The following is a 13,662-nucleotide window of genomic DNA, read 5'->3' as shown; positions in this document are numbered from 1 at the left end:
AATCATTAGAACTTCATTTTAATTCCTTGAAAGTCTCAAAGTTTTTGAAAAACGAGTCAATACCTATTTGTTTATTTGTAACTCTATTTTTTATAAACATTTTAACTCTATACTATTTTTGGAAAAAATGATAAAATAGACTCATAAGGAGGTACAGGCATTATTTAAGAATCGTGAATGTAGCTCATAACATTGGAAAGTCTGTTACAATCTCAATTATTGCTGCTAGAAGTTGTCAGTTTATATTCTGCATTTCTTCAAAAAATCTCTGGTCTCTACCCATTTTTATGTTCTTTTCTCATAGTTCTGATATTTTCAAAGCTAATAAGGTAAAACAGAAAAGATAATCCCGAAGAAATATTTATACTCACATACTGGCATAAAAGTAACTTAATGCCTATAGTTATCACAAGTAGAGTATGCTTCACCTGCCAGGATGCAGTAGGTCTACTATTTGCAGTTTGTAGCCGTATAACATAGGCAGTATATCTAATCTTTCTAGACCTTAGATTCCCTATTAAATGGGTATAATTACAGTGTCTACCTCATAGGATTGTTGTGATGATTAAATATTATAATGATCATGGGGTGCCTGGGTGGCTCAGTCGGTTGAGCATCTGACTTCGGCTCAGGTCTTGATCTCACAGTTTGTGGGTTCGAGCCCCATGTCAGGCTCTGTGCTGGCACCTCAGAGCTTGGAGCCTGCTTCAGATTCTGTATCCCCTCTCTCTCTGCCCCTCCCCTTCTTGCACTCTGTCTCTCTTTCTCCAAAATAAATAAACATTTAAAAAAATTAAGGAGCGCCTGGGTGGCTCAGTCGGTTGGGCCGCCGACTTCGGCTCAGGTCACGATCTCGCGGTCCGTGAGTTCGAGCCCCGTGTCGGGCTCTGTGCTGACCGCTCAGAGCCTGGAGCCTGTTTCAGATTCTGTGTCTCCCTCTCTCTCTGACCCTCCCCCATTCATGCTTTGTCTCTCTCTGTCTCAAAAATAAATAAACGTTAAAAAAAATTAAAAAAAACATTATAATAATTATAAATAATGATTATAAACAGCAATGATTATAAAAAATGATTATAATACCAGGTAGACAAGTAAATACTGGGTAAGTGATAAGTGATATAAAATAAATATTGGTATAATCAGAAAGAAAAAGATACATATTGGTATTCTAGGTAAAGCTCTTTTAGATGCAAATAACAAAAGCTAATTCAAGCTGGATTTCACGTATTCAATATATATTTACTGAACATTTAGCATGTGTCAGGTACTAGGCAAAGAACTGGTAAGGGAAAAGGGAAAATTTAGAACAAGGATATGGAGTAGCACTAATACTCAAAGGCAGATGTGCAGCTGAACTACATTTAGATAGAAATCGAAGAGAGGACTGGAAACTTTCAGGAAACTTAGGAAACATTCTGTCTCACTATTTCTTTTTGCAGACTGGTTTCCATTTTCTTCTTAATAGATCAGCTTTTCCTGCAACAAAGCTTAGATAGTAGATTGAAGATAACTACCCATAATCATATGTTATTGTTCCAGCCATACTGAAAGACTGACTGCTACTGTTATATCTCACTTTGGTCTCTTATCTTAATTCCAAAGTCCTGATAGGGATCAAGTGTCCATCCTTGTCTTAACAGAGGATGAGCTAACAGGGTCATTTTAAGTTGAGCAAATATTCCAGATGGTAACAGCAAGTATTATTCACAGTTTATGAAAGAGTAAACTAAGACTGAGAAGAATGAATTTACTTTCCCAAGTTCATGTAGGTATTCTGTGCCAGAAACAATATTTGAACTCTGGGAGTGTGCGACTGCACAGTCAGCACATGAAAGTGAGTGCCTCTGTCAAGTCTGTATTATAGGAGCTTTGCTCAGCTCACCCTAGTACCAGCTCAGCTAATGTTTAAAAGTTCCTTTCACTGGGGGTGCCTGGGTGGCTCAGTCGTTTGGGCCTCCAACTTTGGCTCAGGTCATGACCTCACGGCTTGTGGTTTGAGCCCCACGTCGGGCTCTGTGTTGACAGCTCAGACCCTGGAGCCTGCTTCGGATTCTGTGTCTCCCTCTCTCTCTTCCCCTACCCTGCTCACCCTCTGTCTCTCTCTCAAAAATAAATAAACATAAAAAATTTTTTTTAAAAAGTTCCTTTCACTGTATATGTGTTTCCTTACTAAAGTGTGACACCTTCACAATGTTTAAAGAAATGGAATATCTTTTAAAAAGGTCATGGATTCGGATTACTAAAATTTTTGTAAAAAGAATAAACATATAATTATACCTGCTTCTGTTAATTTTGTATAAACAATTTGCCTTCCAGAAGATACTAGTAAAAACACAAACTTACCTTCCCATTCTGTTGGGATATCCCCTACTTCATAGTCGACTTCTCTTTTATTTGCTGTTTCTATAATTCTTTTCTCTCGAATAGTCTGTCCTACAAGACAAAAGTGATTACATTATTTTTAAAGGAAGTCATGACACAGTAGTTACTACAAGTAATATTTTCTCTTTGGATATTTCACAACTCCTTATTTGGTAAAAGAATTATCAGGACAAAGAAGAGATTCCATTTAGAGTTAGTTTTGTTAGAAAAAGCAAATTCTAGGGGCCTGGTTGGCTCAGTTCATTGAGCGTCCAACTTCAGCTCAGGTTATGATCTCATGGTTCATGGGTTTGAGCCCCATGTCAGGTTCTCTGCTTGACAGCTCAGAGCCTGGAGCCTGTTTCAGATTCTGTCCCCCTCTCTCTATGCCCCGACCCTGCTTGTGCTCTACTCTCTGTCTCTAAAATAAACAATAAAAAAAATTTTTTTAAAGAAAAAGCAAATTCTAAACTTACTACAAAAATTTAAAATTTTCTACCACAGCATGCAAAATTAATTTTGGTAGAGTAAATGTAGATTTTGTTAAAAAAAAAAAAGGAACTAATTAATCTTAGGGCACAAATGGCCAAAAAAAAAATACATACAAAAAACCATTTTAATAATCAACAGTGTTCAACTCCTTCAAATTCTACAAGTATTTGTATTAGAGGTGCCAGCGGCTGCTATGACTGCCCAAGGGAACAGCTACTCACACCCCCTACTATGTAAGGAACCACAAGATCCTGCTGCCATCCCACCACCACAGTATACTGGCAAACCCAAGGGAACCAACTTATGGGTTCGATTCTATGACCTATGTGAGTGATTACCTCTTACTGGATCTAAATCAAGAAGGCAAAAACTGGGGAACTACGAATGTGAGATCACACTGGTACAGGATGGTAGCAGTGTAGAAACAAGAAAGCAAATGGAGCAGTAAAGAAAAAGGTATAGAGGAATCAGGGATGGGATGAGAATGCAATAGGCTTACTTATCTCAATAATAAAAATTTGATTAACAGGTATTTTAGGTTCATAAAAAAGATATAAAACTATCTGGTATTTTCTTCTGTTTCCACAGTCTCAATTATATCCTTCAGAGCAGCTTTGTCAAACTGGTGGTTTCAAAACATGTTCCCTTCTCAGTGAGCCTTTGAGCCTAGGGAAACCAGGTGAAGTTGGTAATTCCCAAAAGTTAGTGAGTGTGCCTGCCTACTCAGGGAATGCAAGCTGAAACAGAGAAGACCATGGTGAGTAAGTATAAGAGGAGGAGCATGGCTTAACAATAATTACACTAGTCAGGGAGAGAAATCTGGCCTTTACAAAATACTACTTTCTCTTCCCACTCCATGACCAACCTTACACTATGCTAAATAGACTGAATGACATAATTAAGCAAAATGACCTTGTTGCAAATCTCTGCCTGAAATTCTACCAACTAAAAATTCCTTCAATTGCAGACCAAGGAAATTCCTCGGAGTGAGTATGCGGGAGAAAGGAAGCCACAAAAGGATAGCCTAAGAAGAATAAGTGACTAGTGGTATTTCCTTTGCCTTAGTAATAATAAGTGAAAGGCTGAGATTTCATGGACAAGCCATCAATAGGTAATAACTGTGAAGTATGCGGTTAGGGAAATTCTGCATTTCATTATGGACTCAGTGAATCAAGGTGATTTAATCTTAACACAGAGGTTCCCCAAGTTTTATAAAAGGCACTAACCTTTTGCTTACCTTACCCAATAAATTAACAGTAAGTCACGGTATTAGCAGTAAAGCCTCTAGTTGTAGGGACAAGAGTCAGAGTAAAAGGAGCCTGTAACAATGAGAGGTGCATTACTCTCATAGTAGAGGCTCAAAATATCTAAGTGTCTTTACTAAAATGCTATTTGTATCTATATATATAAACAGGTAATAACAAAAGTTATCATAAATTTAGCATACACTAAAGTATGTTTACATGACAATTTTTAAAATGTTTGGAAGAATCAAAATACCTGTGCCTTCATATAGCTCTCATCTGAATATGAAGATATATGTCCTTTTAGCAATCACAAGTACAGAAAGGAAAACTACCATCTAAAACACAAAATGCTAACAAATTGTCTTCTGAAGGTAGGTGTGTGTTCTATAAGCTTTTAAATGTACATCAAAAAATTTAGCAGAGAAGAGGATAAAGAGGTTTACCAGTCTCAGTACCACCACTAAAGGCATATATAATACAAGTATATTTCAATGTCTGTGATAAAAAAAAAATAACATCCTATCTCTTATCTCTTAGGTCTATCAATTTAAAGTCTCCCAAGATTTTTAAAAATCATAAGCAATACTTATTTGTGTATAAATGAAAAGACAGAGTAACACATGAGTTAGTTTAGCTAATTCCTTGATAATTGCTGAGAAAATCTTATTTATAAATAGAAGACATCAAAGATATAAAAAAAATTACATATACAAAATAAGGCTATTAGTTTATTGAATAAATTTTTTGTAATCAGATGTAAGTTCTTGCCCCCAAATAAATTGTTTTAAAACTACTCCATTCTTTGTAATAAGTCCTACTTCCATAATTTTTAAGAACTGGGAATGAAGTCTATCCCTCTCACTGAGTAAGAAATTATACACAAATTGTACACTTATTTGTACTAATATGCTTTCATATAATAGTTGTAAAGATAATCCTACTTATCAGGGCAAAAAATTTCCATCTTTACAAACAGATCAAATTTAAGTACCTGGTCAGGTGTAAAAACTTTAGGGTCTAATTTACATTTAAAAATTAATTTGATAACAAAAACATTAATCTAACACACGTATTGGCTTAATAAGTCCTAATACAACAATAAACAATTGACTCTGGTGCTCAGTGAGGATTATTATGTAAAACAATGCACAATTTTAATTATATTTAATTACTTTAATTTAATTAATAGTAAAACAACAGCTTTAATAAAACAGTCAAAACAGGGGCACCTGGGTGGCTCAGTTGGTTGAGCGTCTGACTTCGACTCAGGGCATGATCTCACACTCATGGGTTCCAGCCCTATGTCACGCTGTGTGCTGACAGCTCAGAGCCTAGAACCTTGCTTTGGATTCTGTCTCCCTCTCTCTCTGCCCCTCCCCCACTCGTACTCTGTCTCTCTCTCTCTCTCAAAATAAATAAACATAATAATAAAAAAATTTTAAAAAACCAGCCAAAACAAAAGTTTGAATCCAAGTGGATCATAATGGTCAGTGGTATATGGATTTAAAGATAGCAGAAATGACAATATTTTACCTTTTTTTTTTTTCAACGTTTATTCATTTTTGAGAGACAGAGAGAGAGAGCATGAGTGGGGAAGGGATAGAGGGAGGGAGACACAGAATCCGAGGCAGGCTCCAGGCTCTGAGCTGTCATCACAGAGCCCGATGTGGGGCTTGAACTCACCAACTGTGAGATCATGACCTGAGCCAAAGTCGGGCGCTCAACCGACTGAGCCATCCAGGCACCCCAACAATATGTTACCTTTTTAAAGGGAATGAGAGGCCAACACTATTTTAGTAACAATACTAAGAACATTATTTGCCTTTTTCACTTCCATTCTTTGTGAACATAGAGTTTTCTTTTTTTTTTTTAATATATGAAATTTGTCAAATTGGTTTCCATACAACACCCAGTGCTCATCCCAAAAGGTGCCCTCCTCAATACCCATCACCCACCCTCCCTCCCTCCCACCCCCCATCAACCCTCAGTTTGTTCTCAGTTTTTAACAGTCTCTTATGCTTTGGCTCTCTCCCACTCTAACCTCTTTTTTTTTTTTTTTCCTTCCCCTCCCCCATGGGTTTCTCTTAAGTTTCTCAGGATCCACATAAGAGTGAAACCATATGGTATCTGTCTTTCTCTGTATGGCTTATTTCACTTAGCATCACACTCTCCAGTTCCATCCACGTTGCTACAAAAGGCCATATTTCATTTTTTCTCATTGCCACGTAGTATTCCATTGTGTATATAAACCACAATTTCTTTATCCATTCATCAGTTGATGGACATTTAGGCTCTTTCCATAATTTGGCTATTGTTGAGAGTGCTGCTATAAACATTGGGGTACAAGTGCCCCTATGCATCAGTACTCCTGTATCCCTTGGGTAAATTCCTAGCAGTGCTATTGCTGGGTCATAGGGTAGGTCTATTTTTAATTTTCTGAGGAACCTCCACACTGCTTTCCAGAGCGGCTGCACCAATTTGCATTCCCACCAACAGTGCAAGAGGGTTCCCGTTTCTCCACATCCTCTCCAGCATCTATAGTCTCCTGATTTGTTCATTTTGGCCACTCTGACTGGCGTGAGGTGATACCTGAGTGTGGTTTTGATTTGTATTTCCCTGATGAGGAGCCACGTTGAACATCTTTTCATGTGCCTGTTGGCCATCCGGATGTCTTCTTTAGAGAAGTGTCTATTCATGTTTTCTGCCCATTTCTTCACTGGGTTATTTGTTTTTCGGGTGTGGAGTTTGGTGAGCTCTTTATAGATTTTGGATACTAGCCCTTTGTCCGATATGTCATTTGCAAATATCTTTTCTCATTCCGTTGGTTGCCTTTTAGTTTTGTTGGTTGTTTCCTTTGCTGTGCAGAAGCTTTTTATCTTCATAAGGTCCCAGTAATTCACTTTTGCTTTTAATTCCTTTGCCTTTGGAGATGTGTCGAGTAAGAGATTGCTACGGCTGAGGTCAGAGAGGTCTTTTCCTGCTTTCTCCTCTAAGGTTTTGATGGTTTCCTGTCTCACATTTAGGTCCTTTATCCATTTTGAGTTTATTTTTGTGAGTGGTGTGAGAAAGTGGTCTAGTTTCAACCTTCTGCATGTTGCTGTCCAGTTCTCCCAGCACCATTTGTTAAAGAGACTGTCTTTTTTCCATTGAATGTTCTTTCCTGCTTTGTCAAAGATGAGTTGGCCATACATTTGTGGGTCTAGTTCTGGGGTTTCTATTCTATTCCATTGGTCTATGTGTCTGTTTTTGGGCCAATACCATGCTGTCTTGATGATGACAGCTTTGTAGTAGAGGCTAAAGTCTGGGATTGTGATGCCTCCTGCTTTGGTCTTCTTCTTCAAAATGACTTCGGCTATTCGGGGCCTTTTGTGGTTCCATATGAATTTTAGGATTGCTTGTTCTAGTTTCGAGAAGAATGCTGGTGCAATTTTGATTGGGATTGCATTGAATGTGTAGATAGCTTTGGGTAGTATTGGCATTTTGACAATATTTATTCTTGCAATCCATGAGCAGGGAATGTCTTCCCATTTCTTTATATCTTCTTCAATTACCTTCATAAGCTTTCTATAGTTTTCAGCATACAGATCTTTTACATCTTTGGTTAGATTTATTCCTAGGTATTTTATGCTTCTTGGTGCAATTGTGAATGGGATCAGTTTCTTTGTCTTTCTGTTGCTTCATTGTTAGTGTATAAGAATGCAACTGATTTCTGTACATTGATTTTGTATCCTGCAAATTTGCTGCATTCATGTATCAGTTCTAGCAGACTTTTGGTGGAGTCTATTGGATTTTCCATGTATAATATCATGTCATCTGCAAAAGCGAAAGCTTGACTTCATCTTTGCCAATTTTGATGCCTTTGATTTCCTTTTGTTGTCTGATTGCTGATGCTAGAACTTCCAGCACTATGTTAAACAACAGCGGTGAGAGTGGGCATCCCTGTCGTGTTCCTGATCTCAGGGAAAAAGCTCTCAGTTTTTCCCCGTTGAGGATGATGTTAGCTGTGGGCTTTTCATAAATGGCTTTTATGATCTTTAAGTATGTTCCTTCTATCCCGACTTTCTCAAGGGTTTTTATTAAGAAAGGGTGCTGGATTTTGTCAAAGGCCTTTTCTGCATCGATTGACAGGATCATATGGTTCTTCTCTTTTTTTTTTTGTTAATGTGATGTATCACGTTGATTGATTTGCGAATGTTGAACCAGCCCTGCATCCCAGGAATGAATCCCACTTGATCATGGTGAATAATTCTTTTTATATGCTGTTGAATTCGATTTGCTAGTATCTTATTGAGAATTTTGGCATCCATATTCATCAGGGATATTGGCCTGTAGTTCTCTTTTTTGACTGGGTCTCTGTCTGGTTTAGGAATCAAAGTAATACTGGCTTCATAGAATGAGTCTGGAAGTTTTCCTTCCCTTTCTATTTCTTGGAATAGCTTGAGAAGGATAGGTATTATCTCTGCTTTAAACGTCTGGTAGAACTCCCCTGGGAAGCCATCTGGTCCTGGACTCTTATTTGTTGGCAGATTTTTGATAACCGATTCAATTTCTTCGCTGGTTATGGGTCTGTTCAAGCTTTCTATTTCCTCCTGATTGAGTTTTGGAAGCGTGTGGGTGTTGAGGAATTTGTCCATTTCTTCCAGGTTGTCCAATTTGTTGGCATATAATTTTTCATAGTATTCCCTGATAATTGTTTGTATCTCTGAGGGATTGGTTGTAATCATTCCATTTTCATTCATGATTTTATCTATTTGGGTCATCTCCCTTTTCTTTTTGAGAAGCCTGGCTAGAGGTTTGTCAATTTTGTTTATTTTTTCAAAAAACCAACTCTTGGTTTCGTTGATCTGCTCTACAGTTTTTTTAGATTCTATATTGTTTATTTCTGCTCTGATCTTTATTATTTCTCTTCTTCTGCTGGGTTTAGGCTGCCTTTGCTGTTCTGCTTCTATTTCCTTTAGGTGTGCTGTTAGATTTTGTATTTGGGATTTTTCTTGTTTCTTGAGATAGGCCTGGATTGCTATGTATTTTCCTCTCAGGACTGCCTTCGCTGCGTCCCAAAGCGTTTGGATTGTTGTATTTTCATTTTCGTTTGTTTCCATATATTTTTTGATTTCTTCTCTAATTGCCTGGTTGACCCACTCATTCGTTAGTAGGGTGTTCTTTAACCTCCATGCTTTTGGAGGTTTTCCAGACTTTTTCCTGTGGGTGATTTCAAGCTTCATAGCATTGTGGTCTGAAAGTATGCATGGTATGATTTCAATTCTTGTAAACTTATGAAGGGCTGTTTTGTGACCCAGTATATGATCTATCTTGGAGAATGTTCCATGTGCACTCGAGAAGAAAGTATATTCTGTTGCTTTGGGATGCAGAGTTCTAAATATATCTGTCAAGTCCATCTGATCCAGTGTCTCATTCAGGGCCCTTGTTTCTTTATTGACCGTGTGTCTAGATGATCTATCCATTTCTGTAAGTGGGGTGTTAAAGTCCCCTGCAATTACCACATTCTTATCAATAAGGTTGCTTATGTTTATGAGTAATTGTTTTATATATTTGGGGGCTCCGGTATTCGGCGCATAGACATTTATAATTGTTAGCTCTTCCTGATGGATAGACCCTGTGATTATTATATAATGCCCTTCTTCATCTCTTGTTACAGCCTTTAATTTAAAGTCTAGTTTGTCTGATATAAGTATGGCTACTCCAGCTTTCTTCTGGCTTCCAGTAGCATGATAAATAGTTCTCCATCCCCTCACTCTCAATCTAAAGGTGTCCTCAGGTCTAAAATGAGTCTCTTGTAGACAGCAAATAGATGGGTCTTGTTTTTTTATCCATTCTGATACCCTATGTCTTTTGGTTGGCGCATTTAATCCATTTACATTCAGTGTTGTTACAGAAAGATACGGGTGTAGAGTCATTGTGATGTCTGTATGTTTTATGCTTGTAGTGATGTCTCTGGTACTTTGTCTCACAGGATCCCCCTTAGGATCTCTTGTAGGGCTGGTTTAGTGGTGACAAATTCCTTCAGTTTCTGTTTGTTTGGGAAGACCTTTATCTCTCCTTCTATTCTAAATGACAGACTTGCTGGATAAAGGATTCTTGGCTGCATATTTTTGCTGTCTAGCACTCTGAAGATATCATGCCAATTCTTTCTGGCCTGCCAAGTTTCAAAGGAGAGATAAGTCACGAGTCTCATAGGTCTCCCTTTATATGTGAGGGCACGTTTATCCCTTGCTGCTTTCAGAATTTTCTCTTTATCCTTGTATTTTGCCAGTTTCACTATGATATGTCCTGCAGAAGGTTGATTCAAGTTACGTCTGAAGGGAGTTCTCTGTGCCTCTTGGATTTCAATGCCTTTTTCCTTCCCCAGTTCAGGGAAGTTCTCAGCTATGATTTCTTCAAGTACCCCTTCAGCACCTTTCCCTCTCTCTTCCTCCTCTGGGATACCAATCATGCGTATATTATTTCTTTTTAGTGTATCACTTAGTTCTCTAATTTTCCCCTCATACTCCTGGATTTTTTTTATCTCTCTTTCTCTCAGCTTCCTCTTTTTCCATAACTTTATCTTCTAGTTCACCTATTCTCTCCTCTGCCTCTTCAATCCAAGCCGTCGTCGTTTCCATTTTGTTTTGCATTTCGTTTAAAGCACTTTTCAGGTCCTCGTGACTGTTCCTTAGTCCCTTGATCTCTGTAGCAAGAGATTCTCTGCTGTCCTCTATACTGTTTTCAAGCCCAGGGATTAATTTTATGACTATTATTCTAAATTCACTTTCTGTTATATTATTTAAATCCTTTTTGATCAGTTCATTAGCTGTAGTTATTTCCTGGAGATTCTTCTGAGGGGAATTCTTCCGCTTGGTCATTTTGGATAGTCCCTGGAGTGGTGAGGACCTGCAGGGCACTTCCCCTGTGCTGTGGTGTATAACTGGAGTTGGTGGACGGGGCCGCAGTCCGACCTGATGTCTGCCCCCAGCCCCCCGCTGGGGCCACAGTCAGACTGGTGTGTGCCTTCTCTTCCCCTCTCCTAGGGGCGGGATTCACTGTGGTGTGGCGTGGCCCGTCTGGGCTACTTGCACACTGCCAGGCTTGTGGTGCTGGGGATCTGGCGCATTAGCTGGGGTGGGTAGGCAAGGTGCACGGGGGCAGGAGGGGCAGGCTTAGCTCGCTTCTCCTTAGGTGATCCACTTCAGGAGGGGCCCTGTGGCAGCGGGAGGGAGTCGGATCCGCTGCCGGAGGTTTGGCTCCGCAGAAGCACAGTTGGGTGTTTGCGCACAGGGAGCAAGTTCCCTGGCAGGAACTGGTTCCCTTTGGGATTTTGCCTGGGGGATGGGCGAGGGAGATGGCGCTGGTGAGCGCCTTTGTTCCCCACCAAGCTGAGCTCTGTCGTCCGGGGGCTCAGCAGCTCTCCCTCCCTTTGTCCTCCAGCCTTCCCGCTTTCAGAGCAGAGCTGTTAACTTATGACCTCCCAGAGGCTAAGTCGCACTTGCTGTCGGAACACAGTCCGTCCGGCCCCTCCGCTTCTGCCAGCCCGACTCGGGGGCTCTGCTTGGCCAGCGAGCCGCCCCTCCGCCCCGGCTCCCTCCCGCCAGTCCGTGGAGCACGCACCGCCTCGCCGCCCTTCCTACCCTCTTCTGTGGGCCTCTCTGAACATAGAGTTTTCTAGAAACTACATGTATGTGATATACCAACAGACTGAATAAAGAAGCAGATATGAAAAAATCTAGCTATCTTTTATTAAGTTAGACATCAGGGAGATTTGTAAAACATAAAGCAATGCTACCCCTTTCTCTAAATGTTTCTGTTTGGGTATCTATCATTATTTCTGATCAAAAATATATTTTTGGGGGGTCGCTGGTGGCTCAGCCAGTTAAGCATCTAACTCCTGATTCCAGCTTAAGTCATGATCTCATGGTCCTGAGATTGAGCTCCACACTAGGCTCTGACCTAGGTGTGAAGCCTGCTTAAAATTCTCTCTTTTCCTCTCCCTCTGCCCCTACCAGGGTACATGCGTGCACACTCTCTCTCTCTCTCAAAAGAATGAATGAATGAATGAATGAATAAATAAAATATATATTCTTTATATAAACAACAAAAAATATTTTCTTTACGTAATAGGTTTACTAGTTTTAATTTTAAAGAATATTAAAATAATTAAAAATTTGGTTTTAGTTTCAATATAAATATTAATACATATCTTATAAACAAAGCTCTGTCAATAATTGTGAAGAGTGAAAGAGATCCTGAGACCAAAATGCTTGAGAACTAAATGTTCTACTAGGAAAACAAAGGAATCCATAAAGCCAAACCACTAAAAGATATAGATAAATAGATGGATAAAAAAATAAATTGGGGAGATAAAGGAGCTATTGCTTTACCACAGTGCTGAATAATAAATGTATAGAACAAGGGCCAGAGCTGAAATACCATCATTTTGTAACCATAAAGATAAAGACGAGCTCCAGTAAGCATCCATAATGGAAGAGGATTTTGGTTTTGTTTTTTTTGGAAATAATTCCCCTTTCCTCTGCAAATAGGGTGTTCTTACACATCTGAAAGGTGAACAAGACTTACATATTAAAAGATGGTTGGGTTAGGAATTACAAAATTTCTAATTTGGTACCTATAAATATTGTCATCCTATGGTCTTACCCTGTAGGTAAGACCCTTGACAGGTGCCAGTCACAGGCAGGTGACACCAAGTCTCCTGAAGAATTAAACAGCAGGCTTAGGCATCTCTCCTTTTCTAGACCACTGCTCCTTCCCTAATGCATCCTCAAAGGCCAGGGAAGATATTTGGGCAGCCTTTAATTTTTAAATTTTGAAGCTTCAAAACTCATTAGGTATCTATCACAATGGAGGCAGGATTTTCTTCTCCCATTACCAAATTAAAGGTGGAGGCCTATATTGGTTGTGACCCATAAGCACATATAATCCTTGGTGATGTTTCCAACCATCTGTCTACTTTCAGTCTAATATTTCCCACAGGTGGGACAGTGCAAGGGGAGACTAATGCATTTGGAGGTGACTTTGGGGTGGAAAAAGAGGTTGGGTTGAGGTGACACATCTCTGAGATAGCTCTCCCCCCTGCAAATAAACAAGATTGAGACTTTTCTGATGCCTGACAAGAGCCTCTGGCTTGAAGAAATGGTGGTAAGATGGCCAAGTTTAAGATCCTCTCTGTCTGACTCATGTCTGGCCCTCTACCCCAGTGGCAGTGATCAGTGCAACCAGGTGATATTTCTAAATCAGTCTGTCTGGTGATATATAAAAGACTGAATTTTGCATACAACAAGAGGCTTAGAAGTGTTGGTGCATAATACATGAAAGTGAGGGCTACTGAAAGACAAGAACCACATACTCTATTGGTTAGATTTGGGGAATTTTAACCTTATTATGCTGAAGCATTGTAAATTAAAAAAAACCTTAGTTAAGAGTACTAAGAATTCTTAAGCTGAAAGTCATTTTCACATATGACTTAAAGTATTATTTGACCAAAGTTACTTATTACAACCAAAGTTGCTTATTAAGAGCCTGCTATGTTAGGAAGTATTTATGTGTCTCCATA

The 13,662-nt window shown here is 39.2% G+C and overlaps 1 protein-coding gene across 1 annotated transcript in view; it reads right to left on the bottom strand.

Annotated features, from left to right (window-relative positions):
• The window catches only part of NDUFAF2 (NADH:ubiquinone oxidoreductase complex assembly factor 2), a 174,373-nt gene that overhangs the window by 67,432 nt on the left and 93,279 nt on the right, over positions 1 to 13,662 (bottom strand). Inside the window, exon 2 of the mRNA XM_047086868.1 lies at positions 2,344 to 2,433. Coding sequence (XP_046942824.1) covers positions 2,344 to 2,433 — 90 coding nt within the window. The remainder of the gene's footprint in view (positions 1 to 2,343; positions 2,434 to 13,662) is intronic.

This window comes from Lynx rufus, unplaced genomic scaffold, assembly GCF_022079265.1.
Source record: "Lynx rufus isolate CCGP_SWC_20201006 ecotype Redwood Valley unplaced genomic scaffold, mLynRuf1.p SCAF_1, whole genome shotgun sequence".
NCBI classification, from domain to species: Eukaryota; Metazoa; Chordata; class Mammalia; order Carnivora; family Felidae; genus Lynx; species Lynx rufus.
Note: the sequence above shows the minus strand (reverse complement) of the source record. Positions and strands in the feature narration are given on the sequence as shown.